The 17,445-nt window shown below is 37.3% G+C and overlaps 1 protein-coding gene across 3 annotated transcripts in view; it reads left to right on the plus strand.

The window, feature by feature from the left end:
* MPDZ (multiple PDZ domain crumbs cell polarity complex component) overlaps positions 1-17,445 on the plus strand; it is a 779,300-nt gene that overhangs the window by 631,441 nt on the left and 130,414 nt on the right. For 2 of the 3 annotated variants that reach the window (XM_079926367.1, XM_079926365.1), the window contains 14 exons: positions 584-676; positions 766-840; positions 1,977-2,151; positions 4,610-4,755; positions 5,477-5,560; positions 5,750-5,943; positions 7,431-7,578; positions 10,135-10,221; positions 11,145-11,235; positions 12,099-12,142; positions 12,963-13,085; positions 14,320-14,424; positions 14,982-15,094; positions 15,906-16,029. In XM_079926367.1, coding sequence (XP_079782493.1) covers positions 584-676; positions 766-840; positions 1,977-2,151; positions 4,610-4,755; positions 5,477-5,560; positions 5,750-5,943; positions 7,431-7,578; positions 10,135-10,221; positions 11,145-11,235; positions 12,099-12,142; positions 12,963-13,085; positions 14,320-14,424; positions 14,982-15,094; positions 15,906-16,029 — 1,602 coding nt within the window. Of the gene's footprint in view, positions 1-583; positions 677-765; positions 841-1,976; positions 2,152-4,609; positions 4,756-5,476; positions 5,561-5,749; positions 5,944-7,430; positions 7,579-8,141; positions 8,841-10,134; positions 10,222-11,144; positions 11,236-12,098; positions 12,143-12,962; positions 13,086-14,319; positions 14,425-14,981; positions 15,095-15,905; positions 16,030-17,445 lie in introns of those variants that run through there. The other variant, XM_079926366.1, reaches the window with a different exon arrangement.

The raw sequence follows: 17,445 nt of genomic DNA on the forward strand, positions 1-17,445 counted from the left end.
ACGTTGTACAGTCATTAAATTGTTGAATACGTTTTAGTTCTCTAGATATTTTGTTAGAGTTACTAGAGATATGTTACTGGATATATATGCTAAAGATACTAGAGATAGTGGACATGTGGGAGGAGTGAAAACATTTGACTGTTTATTTGATGGAGGAGAATTTAATCCCATTAAAATAATTGAAAGTTTGCTTAAGAAGAGATTTCTAATAGTGGATTTTTTTATTTTTTATTTTTTTTATTTTTTTGCGGTACGCGGGCCTCTCACTGCTGTGGCCTCTCCCACTGTGGAGCACAGGCTCCGGACGTGCAGGCTCAGCGGCCATGGCTCACGGGCCCAGCCGCCCTGCGGCATGTGGGATCCTCCTGGACCGGGGCACAAACCTGTGTCCCCTGCACCGGCAGGTGGACTCTCAACCACTGCGCCACCAGGGAAGCCCTGTAATAGTGGATTTTAGAACAGGTTTCTTTTCTAGCCCTTGGGTAAGAAGACAGTGTTCAGAAGTTTCAGTCACATACCTTTCCATTTGGATAAATTTAACCTGTTTCATGTTTTCTGAGTGTTTCTGTTTTTGCTTCTCTAGGATCAGGGGGGTTTGGGCATTGCCATCAGTGAAGAAGATACACTCAGCGGGGTCATCATAAAGAGTCTAACAGAGCACGGGGCAGCAGCCAGGGTGAGCCTTCCCTCTTCTCACTCTCAGAAAGTGGTGGGGAGGGAATTCTTTCTGTAAATTCACTCAAAATCTTCCATATTTCCATCTAGGATGGACGGCTCAAAGTTGGAGATCAGATTTTGGCTGTAGATGATGAAGTTGTTGTTGGCTATCCTGTTGAAAAGGTACTTTTCCAAAAGAAAGCAGATGATACCATAAACTCATCCTTGAACATGGCTAAACGTGTGTGGGGAGGGGGGGTCAGTCATAGGGAATCAGAGCTGTGTAGCTATTTTAGACAGATATCTGCAAGGAAGAAAAGAAATTCTCTGGAACTTATTTAATTTCTACTTTCTGTTTTCCAATTAAGATGATGTTAAGGTATTTTTTGTTACCTGATAAATTCAGGATTCAGTCAGCATTTTTGATAAATATCATTTCAGTTTTTCCTTAGGAAAACTTGGAACTTCTAAACAAAGGTCAGCTTAGTGTTAAAACTAAAGGAATATTTTTTAATGGATGTTTGCTCCTATAAAATATCCACTATGTATATTGCTTTATAAACAGGTTTTAAAACTCAACCATTAAATGTATAACTTTTATTGGGGTTAAACAGTTATTTGTGCCTAAGTTTCTTCCTCCTCAAAAGTGATGTTAATACCGTACTTACCAGGAGTCTCATTTGAGGCCTTTCATAAGTGCTAGGAAAAAAACCCTATTTTTCTTGAGATTTGGAGTGTCAATGTTTCCATTTCTACATTGGCCAGCAGGATGCTTAAACCATTTTTAAATTCAGTTTTAATAATTGTATGGGTTTGATCCTTTAACTCACATGTGTATGTTCTAACTTGCCATTTGGCTTTATTCTTCTGTTGCACAGTGTTCCTTATCTTGCTTTTAACCTGAGTGTTTCCATATTATTAAAAATGTTTGTGTAAACTGCTTCACATTCTCTGTAGAATCAGAAGTGGGTAAAGCACCCCATATGTCTTCAAAGGTTGTAAGAATCTAGAGAACTGGGCAGTATTAATTAGAAATGTAAAAAGTTGAAAGCCCGTTACTTATATAATGAAGAATATGGTCAGAACTAGACTTACAGCAGAAATTAACTGTGGCCTTAATCAGTATCAGGGAATTGGAGAAACTAGAAAGGAACTGCAACCATTCTTGCTTGACCACTCAAGTCCTGACAGGGAAAGAATTTGCCTCTGACTCTTCTCTCAACCATAGATGGTTCTAGTTTCCAGCTATAATAGTGGAAGTATAAGTCTACTAATTTGCCTGTAAATTTTATTTCCCCTCTAAACCAACACCCTGCCAGTTTATTAGCCTTTTGAAGACAGCGAGGACAACAGTGAAACTGACCATTCGTGCTGAGAATCCAGATTCCCAGGCTGTTGCTTCAGCAGCTGGTACAGCCAATGGAGAAAAAAAGAGCAGCCCCCAGTCTCTGATGGTCCCGCCGTCTGGCTCCCCGGAACCAGAGCCCATCCGAAGTAAGGGCTGGTCTCCTGCTGGTCCTGTGCGTATGACGCATTCAGACTCAGTATCGGGTCCCTATGTGGGAGCTCCCTGCCTGTATGTAGCCCACTGCTTGAGAGGCCGTAGTCAGGGAGCCTGTTGGTGAAAGGGTGGTACAAAGCGAAGGGCTCCTGAAGCAAGAGCACTGGACTGTGAGGCAGGGGATCTGCCTGCTGTACATTAACCATCCATAGCGCCTTGGGAAAGCCATGCAGCCACTCTGAGCCTCAGCTTGCTCATCTCTAAGACAAGGGAGTGGTACTCTTTGCTCTCCAAGGATCTTTTGCTAAGGATATCTGTGATTCCAGGTATCTTACTAATACATTAGATACACCATTTTGTACATTCCTTTTTTTATACTACTGAACAAGTAATTTAACTTCCCAAAGCCTCAGTATTCTTATTTTAAAATGGATACAGTGATACCACTTCACTGGTGTGAAGTCAACATTGCCTGGCACTACATCAGACTCTTAAAAATGCACATATATGTAGTTGATATGAGTTGTATCCTTTGAGTGTAAATAGTAGATACGGTCAAAGTAGATGAAACAGTTGTATGTAGAGCACGGAATGAAACTTTTGTGTATCATTAAAATGCCAGTCTAGTATATTGAGGCAAATTATTCCTTTGAGTTACTTTTTTGAGAAAAATTACACTGGCGTTTAATAAAAGAATAAATTTCAAGCTTTGCAGCATTGAAAATAAAAGTACTTAAAAACATTGCTTTTGGGGCTTCCCTGGTGGCGCAGTGGTTGAGAGTCCGCCTGCCGATGCAGGGGACATGGGTTCGTGCCCCGGTCCGGGAGGGTCCCACATGCCGCGGAGCGGCTGGGCCCGTGAGCCATGGCCGCTGAGCCTGCGCGTCCGGAGCCTGTGCTCCGCAACGGGAGAGGCCACAACAGTGAGAGGCCCACGTGTTGCGAAAAAGAAAAAAAAACAAAAAACAAAAAAAACATTGCTTTTTTTCTGCAACTGGGGAAAAAAATCTCTTTTGGCCTCCAGACTGAAACATTCAGTTCTTTTGAACAGGTTTTTAAGGAAACAGCAGTTTAAAACATTTGTAATATAGTTGGTTGAAAAGTCTTTTTTTTATTGAAGTATAGTTGATTTACAATATTGTGTTAATTTCTGCTGACTCAGCTATATATATATATATATATATATATATATATATATATATATATATATATATATATATATATATATAAAAGACACACACACACACATATACATATATATTCTTTTTTATATTCGTTTCCATTATGGTTTATCCCAGTACATTGAATGTAGTTCCCTGTGCTATACAGTTGGACCTTGTTGTCTAAAAAATCTTAAAGTAATAAATATCTGATGAAAGCAATCCTTTATTTAGAAATACTAATTCACTAAAATGTTAAAAAAATATATGGAATTTTTTTCATTTTTCATTTTTAAGTAATCCCTAAATAGCATTGTCTATAAAAATATAAAATGCTAAATGGAAACATAACATAAAAGAAAATATGTTACACCTGTTCTTACCATTCAGGAGCAAGAAAATAGTCTGCCTCTGATTCCTAGAAAGAGGACACTTTTTCTAAAGCTAATCTATCAAGTATCCCAGCTTTCCCAAAATATGACGTTTGCTCTGTGCTTTTTGGTATATCACAAAACATATGATGTGAAGACTCTCATAAAACAAAGTGTAAAATTATATTCTCCTTATTTTTTCATAATCTAATCTTATTTATTTAATTCTGAGCATTTATGCACCAGGATTTAATATCCGAGTTCATAAAACATTGAGACACAAGGAAAGAAACTGCAAGTGGGTCTCACTTGATGTCTTATAAACTCAGATATTAAATCCAGCTGCTTGTATGCTCAGATTTGATTACATAAGTAGAGATGCTCTAAGATAAGATGAAAAGGAAAACCAAATCAAAAATCTAAAAAGCCCTGAATGGCAGGCACTATGACCAGAGTTACTGATGTCCTTTGTGTTTTGTCGTCTTCCCTGAATGTGAGTTAGGTCTCCACCACATATCTCAGTTCTGAGTTTTACAAATCATAATTTCATAAGAAGTTTGTTTGGGTCCCATGAAACGTAGAATATCAAAGTGGAACTAGAGGTTCAGTTCAACTCTCTGTTCTCATTCCTTTTACCCATTACCTCCAGTAATTTAAAAAAATACAGAATACTGCATAAACTAATATAACAGGTAATTTTGTACCCACCACCCTAAGTTAACAATAACGATTTAATCATTTGTTGGATAGTTTTAAATATAACTAAAAGAGTAAGGTGGAATTATATAGTCTTCTTTGTCCCGAACTTGGGCCCATGTTTCTGCTCCATCCCCCAGAGGCACCCAGTGTGGTGAGTTTGATGTATATGCCTTCTAATCAATTTTTGTTTGTATTTCATTTCACTTTTAACTTATTTTTAGGTACAAGCAGGTCATCAACACCAGCAATCTTTGCTTCTGATCCTGCAACCTGCCCCATCATCCCAGGCTGTGAAACAACAATTGAGATTTCCAAAGGGCGGACAGGGCTGGGCCTGAGCATCGTTGGGGGGTCTGACACACTGCTGGTGAGGACACAGCCAGAGATGCTCCACATACACAGGCAGCCTCTTCAGTGAGCCCTGAGAGATCATTGTCAGGGAGATTTCCATCAGTTTTATGAAAGGAAATACAGAGGCTTAGAAGAATGTATCATTCATTGTTATTTTAATTTATAGGGCAGATACTCAGCTGCCTACTGGGATTTTTATTTTGAGTAAGCCAACACCGACTTAATAATATTTCTTTATACTTGTGACTGTGACCTTTAGATTCAAAATATTTCTGTTAGTTTATTCTTGCCATATTTTAATTTTCTTTTTACTGACCGGATACTCTTGGGTTAGACCCATATTGAGAGAAATCTGAAAATTTGGATAATTTATAGATAAAAATTTCTAAACGTCAGAAATGCTTTTAAAATCCATTCATTCCTTTTGTGGATAGGAAAGATGATGAGGTGATGTATATCTATTATATATGTGTATGTGGGTGATTTATATATTTTATAATTTTTTTCTTTAAACTTCCCTATCATGTGAAAGAAATGTAAGCTTCTTTGAGCCTTTTAGCAAAAATTGTCTTCTTATGCTTTTCTTTCAATTTTGATATGCGACTCACATACGGATGCAGTGAGTGTATAACCCTTATCACTGTCTCTAAAAGTGAAGTGTGCTTTGACTCCATTTCTGCTCACCCTCCCTAGGGAGAATGGTATAAAGTATGGCTGTGTTTTGTTTGTGCCCTTAGGGTGCCATTATTATCCATGAAGTTTACGAAGAAGGAGCAGCATGTAAAGACGGAAGACTCTGGGCTGGAGATCAGATTTTAGAGGTACAGAATGCTGTGCATTTGAACTTTACAACTAACAAAGAAAAGGCTACTCTGGGGAGGATGGTCTTTGCTTATTTCTTTTTCCCTCCCTCCTTCCCTTCCTCTCCCTCCTCCCTCCCTTCTCCCTATCTTTTTTCCTTTTATTCAACTCACCTGGTTCCTCACCCTCTGTGTCCCATTTCTGTACAGGTGAATGGAATTGACTTGAGAAAGGCCACACATGATGAAGCAATAAATGTGCTGAGACAAACACCACAAAGGGTGCGCCTGACGCTCTACAGAGATGAGGCCCCGTACAAAGAGGAGGATGTGTACGACACCCTCACCATCGAGCTGCAGAAGAAGCCGGGCAAAGGCTTGGGGTTGAGTATTGTTGGTAAAAGGTATGACTGATCAGGGCAAATGCAATGACCTCTTGGAAATGATTGAATTTAAATTCCTTGGAAGAGTACTAGCAGCAGTAGAATCTTTCCCATCTGCTAGTGTTCTGTAGGTAGCTATTTCAGCCCATGCAGTAGTGGAACGTCAGAAGACATTGGTGTTGAAATTTTTTAGTCAGTATTTTGGGGGATTTTGAAAGTACTAGACAAAAAGCCATTTGGTACTTTTGAGGGCCTGCTGGGTGCCAGGAGATACATTAGGTTCTGGGGAACGGAGTTAAATAAGACATGGATCCTGGATCCACGGATCCAAAAACTCAGTTTGGTAAATGAGTATTAAATATATTCTTGCAACAAAGGAATCTGTTGATGAGAGACAGAAACGCATCGTGGGGGATCCATGGAAGCACAGGAGAAAGGGACCGACTGCACGACCTTATTTAAGGGAAGTAGATTAGGAAAACCCCTTTATAAAGAGGTACCAGAGATGAAGCCAAAAATGAGAGGTGAGAGTTGGTCTGACAAAAGTGGGTGAGGATATTCTAGGGAGAAGGATCAGTGTGAACAAGAGCACACCATCAGAAGGGAATAGAAAGTGTAAATTAAGAGGCCAGGGTAGTAGGTTGGTGAATATACATAAAGTAAGTACCTCATTTATTTAAATATGTATGTATAGTTAATATTAAAAAGTATATAATCCAGTAAGTTCCAACACTTTTATTCTTAAGATGGGAAAGCAGAGTAGCAGATGGTGAAAGGGCTTGTTTGAGGTCATGACCTTAGCAAGAACAAGTGATACAATTCAACTTTTACTAAATGTTTCTACTAAGAGTTATCTTTGCATCTCAACAAGAAGTCCTTGAGTTATTTATACTTTTATGAAAGGAAGATTGAAATAAGTTGAATATTTGTTCATTTTGCATAAACCTATCTTGTATGAAAGTTAGACCTGTAATGATTTAAAAGAAGAGACATCACAGCAACGGTACTTAATTTTGAGGAACAAATGGTTTTAGTTTGAGATACATATCCGTTATTTATTTTCAGTAACGTTAATGACACTGGTGATAATAGCAACATATTTATGTAGGCACAGGTCAATATCCATTCAAGGCTTCGTTATGGTGTAGAAAGAACAATAGATTTAGCTCCCAGTGACTGACTCTCAAGTCCTGTTTTTGCCATTTAGTAACTGTGACTCATAAAATGAGTATAATAGCCACTTCTACTCACAGTGTAGAACTGTTGAATAAATATGCCTATGAAAGATATGTTCAATCTATGAAATATTGTAAAGACATAAGATACTGTTTATTACAAAAAATAATTCTCATAGTTGCACCAGTGTTGCTGAAAACAATAAAACTTTCAAAGTCATAAAAATAGAAGTACAATTTCCAGTTGTAAAATGTTAGCCTTTCATTAAATAAGCATTGCATTACAGCTGGGAAAAAATAATAATGTTGACATTCAAAATTTTACGTTTGCAGAAATGATACTGGAGTATTTGTGTCCGACATTGTGAAAGGAGGAATTGCAGATGCTGACGGAAGACTGATGCAGGGAGACCAGATACTAATGGTGAATGGAGAAGACGTCCGTCACGCCACCCAGGAAGCCGTGGCAGCTCTGCTGAAGGTAGAAATCCAGTGTCACAAATGCTCATGTGTAATAGTGTAAGAGAAGGAGGGGCGGCCACATTCAAACACGTATTTATTTAATATGTTCTCTCAAATAAGATGTTTATACATTAGACACTATATTTCAGTAATAAATCTCTAAATAACAAACTTACAATCAGCTGTTTATTATATTATTAGATATTTATTTAGCAGTAGTAAGAATTATGAACTGAGTATCTGTGTTCTTAGTAAATCTTTTATCACAAAGTGATTACTGTGTGGCTGTTTTCTTGAAAGAAAAACATATTTTCAGTCCACAAAGGAGAAAAAAAGTCTTAACCTCAGTTCTCCCCTGCCCCCCCATATTTATATTTGGATTTATTCATATGACCCCTAGCCTAAGAGAAGAATCTCCTCCCTGGCACAGGTGTTCTTTGAAAAGGGACTCAGCAGAAAGGCGGAAGATCATAGGAGGCAAGAAGGGCACCTCTGGAAGTCATGCTTTCTGGACTGCCCTGTCCCAGCCCCTTCCTTAACCCCTTACTGGGCGCTAAATTGGACATCTTTATATTTCCCCAGAGATGAAGAATGTGGAAGAAAGATTTTGTCCTTTTTGCATGGCAGAAGAGAATGTTTGGTTCACATCTTATTCTGATTCAAAACTATTGAACTATTTAAAGTTTGACATGCAAAATCATAGTTGGATGGGTCATCCTTATGAAATGAAGACAATGCAATGCAGATTTACCGGGTAGTACCTTCAACAGTTATTATTGTTGTTATTTCAGTAATTATAAGGCCTCCATCCCAAGGTATCATTGCTAGTCGTAAGTACATTTTACATTGTGAAATCTCTTTCCTCCATGGAGTAAACTCTCCATGAAGAATCATTTTCTGATTGGAAAGGCAGATCCAGTCTCATTTTAAAAATGTAAAATATAGAATAGTCACTTAAAAATACAACTTGTGGAAGTTTAGACATATTTCCTATCAGGGAATATTCCAGTTTCCAGAGGGGATTTGTGTTCCTACAAGTAAATAAAGCAGTGTTTATCTCATCGTTTTCCTTTAGCTAACATGTGTTTTTATGACCTGAAGTGTAGTTCAGTGCGGATTAAAAATCGATCGCCATCAGTATCCATGTCATGTGGCACATGTTCAGTAACATGAGCACATAACTTCATGACAGTGTCTGACAGCAGGAGAAATGTCAGAGATCTCAGATGCTAGTGGGAGCCTCTTCAGTGGCTAAGCTTAGCTTCATGGAGTGATTTTCAAGTGAGCATCTTGTTATAAACCTCTGTGGTTTGCATAGGATCTGGTATATACATATAAATTTAGTTATTAATAAAGCACACTTAAAGTCTATCATTTCTTCTTAGAGTTTTCAAAAAATAATTAGAATTCTTTAAGGAGAAGTAGCTTCCTTTAGGAGATAAATTAACAATGATAGTTAACACTGGAAGATAGATACCTCTCAAAGATAGGGAAGGAGACATCCATAAAATAAACTAAATAATTTTAGAACCAGTTAAATCACCATTTAAAAACCCAGTTTGGCAGTATATAATGAGAGCCTTAAATATTTATATAGCTTTGCTATTTGTACCTCCAGCTGCTGCTTGTTGTTGTTTTGACTTGTTATTTCTTCATTTAAACATCTTGCAGAATCCTCAATACACAAAAAACTTCACGTACATAAGGTTCATTGCAGTGTTGTTTGTAATAATAGAAAACTGGAAGCAACACAATTGACGATACTGCTTTGTGCTCGACACTTTGATAAGAATTGTGCATGGATTATTTTATCACAACAACCTATAATGATCTCTGTTTTTAAAATGCAGAGTAAAAAGACTTATCAGGGTAAACATCTGCTAAGTTCACACAGCTAGTAAATCACATAGTCTGGATTTAAACCAGTGTATCTGACTCCAAAAGCCTGAGTTCTCAAACACCTCATTGTGCTACTTTCACATTGGACTGTATAGCATTTCTTGCATGCCTATGATTTATTCGTAAAGGACCACAGGGAAATTGTCTTCAATTCTCGTTTTGTGTTTATAGCAATATGGCTTGTTTAAGTATTGTATATTATAATATATCTATTCAGGTACAGTGAGGCAGTAGGGAGCTTACCCAATTATCTGAGTACCTCTGCTATTGAGGGCAAAACGAATTGTTGCGGTAGTGGTTATTTTATTGTTTTTGTTTTGTTTTTTAAGATCTGAGGTACTTAGTTCTTTTGGCCTATCTAAATTAGTGTATTTCGTGAGATAATTGCTTGATTCTCCATGTCTCTTTGCCTTGACAGACATGCTCTCCATGTAAATCATGAGGCAGTAAGACAGACACTGGGTGTTGCTGCTGCTGCTTGTTGTTATAATTTTTTTTTTACTAGTTTTAATGTTTTAGAAAAGCCTTTTTCCACAAAGGATTGGAGGTATCCTTGCCCGTGGTAATTCCAAAAGGAAAATGCCTTTCAAAAACCCAGTTTTGAAGAGTAAAATGTAATTCTAAAGCTGACTGTAGTATTTTATTTAAACATTTCATCGAACAACTCCCCCCGCAGTGTTCCCTAGGCACAGTAACCTTGGAAGTCGGAAGAGTCAAAGCTGGCCCATTCCATTCGGAGAGGAGACCTTCTCAAAGCAGCCAGGTGGGTAGCTGTGGAATTCACCAGGGCAATGCAGCCCATAGGCCAAAAGGAACTCAAAGACGGCCCTGACCATGAGTCTGTCCAGGGTCATGTACACAGGCCTGGCCCCCTGGCAGCTTGGCAGAGTGTCTGAGGTGCAGAGTTTGTGATAGGGAAGAACGAGAGATGGGAGTGAACAGGCAAGCAAGGTGGATGGAGCTCTTGAGTAGTTTGTGAGTCATTCTAAGGAACTTAATTCCAACCATTCTTCTTTTCTGACATGATTCTTTTTCCATAATCTCAAAAGTAAACCTATTAATATATACATATAAAGTCTACAAAGACATATGTTTAAAGTATTTTTATAACAAACATTTATCAATCAGTATTGAACTGAAAAAATCCCATGTAGGTGAACTGTAGAAGCTCGCCACCACGTATAAAATATGGTGTGAGATAGCTGGAGTCTCTTGGTAAGCCCCTCTCTTGTCTTGCCTTCTGATGACAGAAGCCCATTTTTATCAGCCTGTCCTTAAGGACCTCTTAGTCACCCTTGAATGATTACCATTCGTTTCCTGTCGACTGGCCTTAATTCTGCAGTTGTTGAAGTCCCCATCTATGTACAGCATTTGTTTAAATTTAGAGAAGATTAGCTTGGGTGAGATTATGAAAATCCACTAAAGTTTTAGGAAGGTTGGAATCAATTGCATCCGTTCTTTTGCCTTTAATTTATTTATGTCATTGGACAAATTCTTCCTAAAAAAGAAAAAAAAAGAAGAGAAAACTCAGTGGAAACTCTCCATATTGATTGCCCTTCAAATTACCAAATGCCACTGTTGCTTAACAAGTATTTCTAAGTCCATTAAAAGAATTCTGAAATAAGTCGTATTTAGCGGGTATTATTACTTCCCAAACTTTCTAAAACAACTGTTATGTATTTGTAGATAAGTGAAGGGAGCCTGTCATCGTTCACTTTTCCACTTGCGGGATCCAGTACATCTGAGCCACTGGAAAGCAGCTCAAAGAAGAATGCATGTAAGATTGGATTGAAATTTTAAGTGGTTTGAATTTTGGCCATCAACCGTGATTTTTTCCCCTGTTTTACTTTACCTCTGAAGCTCTCTTTCCTCTAAATCATCCCAAACCCTAGTATAGGTGCAAAAATTCAGAAGAGCATGAAGCAATGCCTATAGCGGCATTTCCCATTTGATGTTTTCCCTACGAGGTATACTAAACATTAGAATCAGGATCCTGCAATTTTTTTCTTGCGAAGCAGATTTTTGTATTTGATTTTTATTCCCTTTTTCTGTTTAATGTAACAGCAATATATCAGAAGATCCCATTAAGTGAAGCTTTCTTTCTCCATGAAGATTGCAAGAAATTTGGTTGATAAAATTAATATGATCCTCCTGTGTTTTAATTACATGAAATCATGAGGCAGAGGGTTTTTTGGCTTGGAGCATTGGTTGAAAGTTGTTCAAATTGAAGAAACTAACCATATGGCAGTCTCTGTTTGCAATGTAACTAATATTCTAGAAATTTAGGCACTTAAGTCCATGGATTCTTTTTAATGCTTCCATGACTTTATTTCTCTCAGCTGTGCACATGTCTTTCTATCCAAAGCACATCCTGTCCTTAACTCATTCAAAGTGGATTCTGGAGTTGTGTAAGCAATGCTTGAAATAAGAAGGAAGAAACAGGATGGTGTGTGCATTTTTCCAACTGGGAAGTCCCTCTGTAAGACAGATTTAATCATGTGTGCTAGTAACTTTGAAACCCCCTTTGCAAAAAAATTAGGGTACCTCACTTAGTCCCATCTAGCTGTAGACATCAACTGAAATTTAAACTAACATTAAAAATGCACTAATAACCATATTTTATCTTTTTCCTATTTACAGTGGCATCTGAAATACAGGGATTAAGAGCAGTTGAAATTAAAAAGGTAACTTGGGATAGAGGAAACAATATAAACTCTGTTGACTCCAAAGGCATCTGCATATGTATTTTCCTGTTAGCTGCCTTACTATTTTATAGTACCATCTGATAAAATATGTATTATATGCAGTGGAAATAGCCCAATGCGGTCTTTGCTGAATTTCCTTGTTTGAAAAATCATTTTTGGTGTACTCTTTATTGCCACAAATGGTATCAACCCAGCCCCACGCAAAATAATGCCGGGTCTCTCTCACTTCTCATATTAGGATAAATTAGCCTTTGCCTTCAACAGAGATTTCCCATTCTCCTGAAACAGATTCCTCTGATAGCCACGCACAATAGAGAAAATAAAAGCAGATATAAGTGCTGAGCACACTTGTAGACACTTCATACCATCGTCATTTCATTTAATAGTCACTGCAGCCCTTTGTGAGAGGCACAGTAATCTCCATTTTGTCCGTGAAGATCTAGGGATCCATTGAAAGCAGTGGACTTGTTCCAGATCCCAGCGTTTGTAAGTGTGGGTTTCTGGCTTTGAACACGGGTCTCTCTGATTCCTTTTCACTTCATCAGCTTCCTTGATTTTCCTCATTCCCTGTAGCATGATTTTCATTTAGTTTTGATTTCTTTTACCTCCTGAACAGATGCTTATTTTTCTAAATCACATTAAGGACCTGTATCAAATAAAGTAATACAATTTTCTTGGGCATCATTTTCCACCCTCACATCTAGAAGATCAAAGTTAACTATAGAATATTGTGCCAAAGAGACCAAAATCCAATTAAAAATATCAGTTTGACCAAAATACTCTGTCTGTCCAATGGCAGGGACCCACTGACTCATTGGGAATCAGCATTGCTGGAGGAGTGGGCAGCCCACTTGGTGATGTTCCTATATTTATTGCAATGATGCACCCGAATGGAGTTGCAGCTCAGACCCAGAAACTCAGAGTAAGTTTTACTGATAGCCCTGGTAACCCTAGCAAATCTGTCGAAAGGTTTTATAAACCCTTTGACTCTGGCCAACTGTTGCAGGCAGTTTGAGATGTCTGTCAACTTTTAAATCCGCTTACCCAGCCACATCAGGGCTTGAGAGGAGAATTTGTTGTTGTATACAGATTTTCAAGTAAATGAAATGGGATGATTTATAGTTATTTCTTAATATTTTTTACTTGTTTGAAACCCTGTGGAAGAAGTTAAAATAAAACAGAAGGTATTCTCAGAAGGTATTGCCAGAATGAAGTGAAATTTTTTCTTTACGTGTTTTTTTTGGTTTAAATGCTGGTTTAACTTTATTAAATTGAAAATTGTCATTTATGTTGCATTTGTTTATCAGTTTTGCAAAAGTTTAGTGTAAACATGACTTACAATGTGAAACTATACAGAGCTTGATTCAAAATGGAGAGATTTTGCATATGTAGAGCACTATGATAGAATTTATGCTAACTGCCCAGTTCTGAAATAATGTGAATATTCCATTAAAGTAACTCAATCTCTATAAAGTAAAATCTGTATGGCCTCATGCCTTAAAAATGGTCTCAAACCATAATCATTATTTAAATACTGTCTAAATCGGTAATGGTTCTATTTCCCTTTTGCTATGTAAATTTATGACTGGCACTTAAAAACAGATTGTAAGCGTAACACAGGGGTCAGAAAACTTTTCTGTAAAGGACGAGATGAATATTTTAGGCTTTGCAGGACATGCATGTGTGTCCCTGTTGCAACTATTCAACTCTGCCTTGTGAAAGCAGCCAAATAATCATGTCTGTCCTCCAACCAGATTTTATTAACCAAAATAAACAGTGGGCCAGTCTTGGCCTGTCAGCCGTAGTTTGCCAACCCTTGACTTAGAGTCACAGCTAATGTGTATAATAATAATATCCAGAGAGATTCTGGTTCCCAAAAGATAGCAGATATGGTATTCTTTTAATAGGAAGTAATGTTTTAACCAGGAGAAACAAAGAAAAGGCAAGCGTGATTCCCTGCCCATTGCACCAAAGATGATAGAACTCAGCCATTACTTGCAGCTTCTCTTTGTGGTCGCTGCTGCTTGGAATTGGACGTTTCCTTGGTTCTATTTCTATTGCTGATTAGTAGTATATATGTGGTGTGGAAGGTAGGGAAGGAAATCATCCCACTCTCCATGGCTGTTGTAGCAGATGGCTATTTCTCTCCCTCGCAGGTTGGGGATAGGATTGTCACTATCTGTGGCACATCCACTGAGGGGATGACTCACACCCAGGCAGTTAACTTTCTGAAAAATGCCTCTGGCTCCATTGAAATGCAGGTAAGATTTTTATCCCAACTCTTCTAATATGGGTAGCTTGAGGACACATGAGATTTAATTTTAAAGCTATAAAATAATTAAATCTCCTATTATTGTATTTACTGTTTCCCTTGAACATAAATGATTACTTTGAGAATTCCAAGAAAGTACATAGGAAACACATTCTGTCACATTTTATCCTGATGCATTTATCATTTCATACTTTATATCTTAGGGGGAAAATTCATGGTCTTGGCAGGAAATGATTAATCGCTGAAATTTTAAGTGGTGTGATTGAGTGACTTACATTCTAAAGATCTTTAGAAAACAATTGCATGTGAAACCATGTTTGAAAAGCATCAGAGAACTTGGTAGAATTGAATTAGTAGCGTATTCTTAGTGTCAGTTGGAAGAGGCCTCTGGACCTTATGAAATTCCTGAATTTATGTTAACAGAAATGATTAAGTGTATGATAAAATACACATTTTATTCCCAGTGCTCTTTTTGAAGAAAAATAACGATGTCTTCCTAGCCACATGAGCGTGTGTTTTTTCTCTTTATATTTCTCCTGTGTACAGGTGGTTGCTGGAGGAGATGTGAGTGTGGTCACAGGTCATCAGCAGGAGCCTGCCAGTTCTAGTCTTTCTTTCACTGGGCTGACGTCAAGCAGTATATTTCACGATGATTTAGGGTGAGCTCATATACTGTGGTTTGTATGTCCCTGTTACCCACGTAAAGGTGAAATGATGGAAGATGAGGTACAAAATATGAAAACCAAGTGTTTCTAAACTCTTTGATTATGGAATGGTAGGTAGATAGATAGACAAGCAGATATGCATGCATGCTACTACTCTTCCCACATTTTCATCTCTGAGTTTTTTGAGGGAACATTTTAGTCTTGGGGGTCAATCTATCCTTTTAAAAATTCCAACATTGCCTAATCATTTAATGAATCATACTTGTGATTAAAAAAAAAATTCACAGTTACCCAAAAATTGAGTACACGAGAATTAGAATATAGAGAGAGGAGCATGTTGGAATTTTTACATAATTTGATGCAGCTTTTATATTTCTTATCATCTATTTTTGTCTCTGAGCTTGGGAATACTGATGTTTATGACTTATTCCATCATAGTCTTTGGCAGTTTAGCCTCTCACTTTAAATAAACTGGAAAAGGAAGGAGCTGCTTTATACAATGAGAGCTTGCCATGAATATGTTAGGTTAAGGGTAGTATACATGAGTAAGAGAATAGGGTGTTAAGTAGTCTTTCATTAGATTATGTAAATTTCAGATACATAGCACAGCACACACTGACAATTTAAGCATCCCCAAAATACCCGTGATGTACTCACTGTCGGTAACACAGAGAGTTATACTAGCTTTAGGTGGATGTCAGCTAACCCATAACTTACAGATTCATGGAGATACATATATATATGCCATATATGTATATATTTTTTTAAAGTCTAAAGACTCTTTTTTTTCTCCCCTTTACTGTAGACCTCCTCAGTGTAAGTCTATTGCACTAGACCGAGGACCAGATGGCTTGGGCTTCAGTATAGTAGGAGGATATGGCAGCCCTCATGGAGATTTACCCATTTATGTTAAAACAGTGTTCGCGAAGGTAAGCTTGCAAATTTTAACCACCCTCTTCCCCGCTAAGCATTCATTAATGGTGGTCAGCAGCGGGCTTATAAGTTTATGGCTTGAGGTAACGCCCAATGATTAACAGTTGATTATTTTCTTTTGGAAATCCCTACCGGAATAGGTCGTTAGATATGTTTGTCCAATTTGAGGTTTAGTTATGTTTAAAGGAAAATAGGCTCAAATTGAAGTTCCATGGGTACTCTCGACAATATACATAAAACTATTAATGAACGTTAGTTAGACAGTCAGGCCTGATTGTTTTCCTTTGGAAACAAGTTGTATGTGATTGAACGTCTTTTGCAAATCGGACATTTTAAATATGTGTATGCTAAAGAGACCTGACATTTTTTTTCTTTGCATTTTTTGTTGTGAAATATAAAACAGGCACAGAAAAGTACATAAAATACATAAGGAGAATAACTAGTTAGTAGGGCATTTATTTTGCAAGTTTCATTTCATTGAATGGAATAGAAAAATAACTACTAAAAATATTAAGGAGTATCCAGCAGCTCTATCACCTACCACAGATCAGCTGTTTGCATTCAAGGGATTCAATAAAGAAAAGAAAACTGTTGGTATATAGTTATAATCATATAGCATCCTCTTCTTTGGTGAGAATATTTAGAATACAAATAAAGTTATTAACAACATTGGTGAAGCTATTAAAATAACTTAAACCCATATAATTATTGTTAATTTTTTGTTAAGACAATTTTTAGGAATGACAAAATTTCCTGCAGGAGAAAATTCAGATTCTCAAAATTTTATAGCACGGAGGAAACAAAATTATGTTAAACCCATTAAAAGATTTGGTACAGGGGCTTTAGATTAGTATTATAGTCCTTTAAAGTGCTTACTTAGGGAGGTTTCATTCTATTATTTTGAAAAAAAATTATTTTTCACCAATTTAAAGTGCTGTATCTATAGCTATAGCTATCTCTCTAGCTATAGGCTTAATTTATGAGATTTTTTAAAGCCATTGGTATGTCCAAAAATACAAACAGCATTTGCCAGTAAATAGAAGAGTCATGCAGTCCTTTTTCTCAGCCTCGGAACAATTTATTTAAGGCATGCTAGTTAGAACATATTTTAAGAATTTCATCATTATGGATTCCTCATTAACTTTTCCATATTTTTAATCTTATATTTAATTGCATAATTGCCTACTATACTTATGCCTAAGATGAGGTTCTTTTCCAAACAGCAGTGTCTGTGTTTAGTCTTAATCATTTAGGGCCCATAAGGAATATGAAGACTGTCCACCCTTGGGAAGTAAAGAATCAAGCAGCTTAAGCCACCTTTTGAAAGACAAAGAAAGAATTAGAATTAGAGTTAGCACGACTTGTGCCTTATCCTGTCCTTGTCAGCATACATGTGGGCTTTTGTGCTTCTG

This window comes from Stenella coeruleoalba (assembly GCF_951394435.1).
Source record: "Stenella coeruleoalba genome assembly, chromosome: 7".
Classification (NCBI taxonomy): Eukaryota; Metazoa; Chordata; class Mammalia; order Artiodactyla; family Delphinidae; genus Stenella; species Stenella coeruleoalba.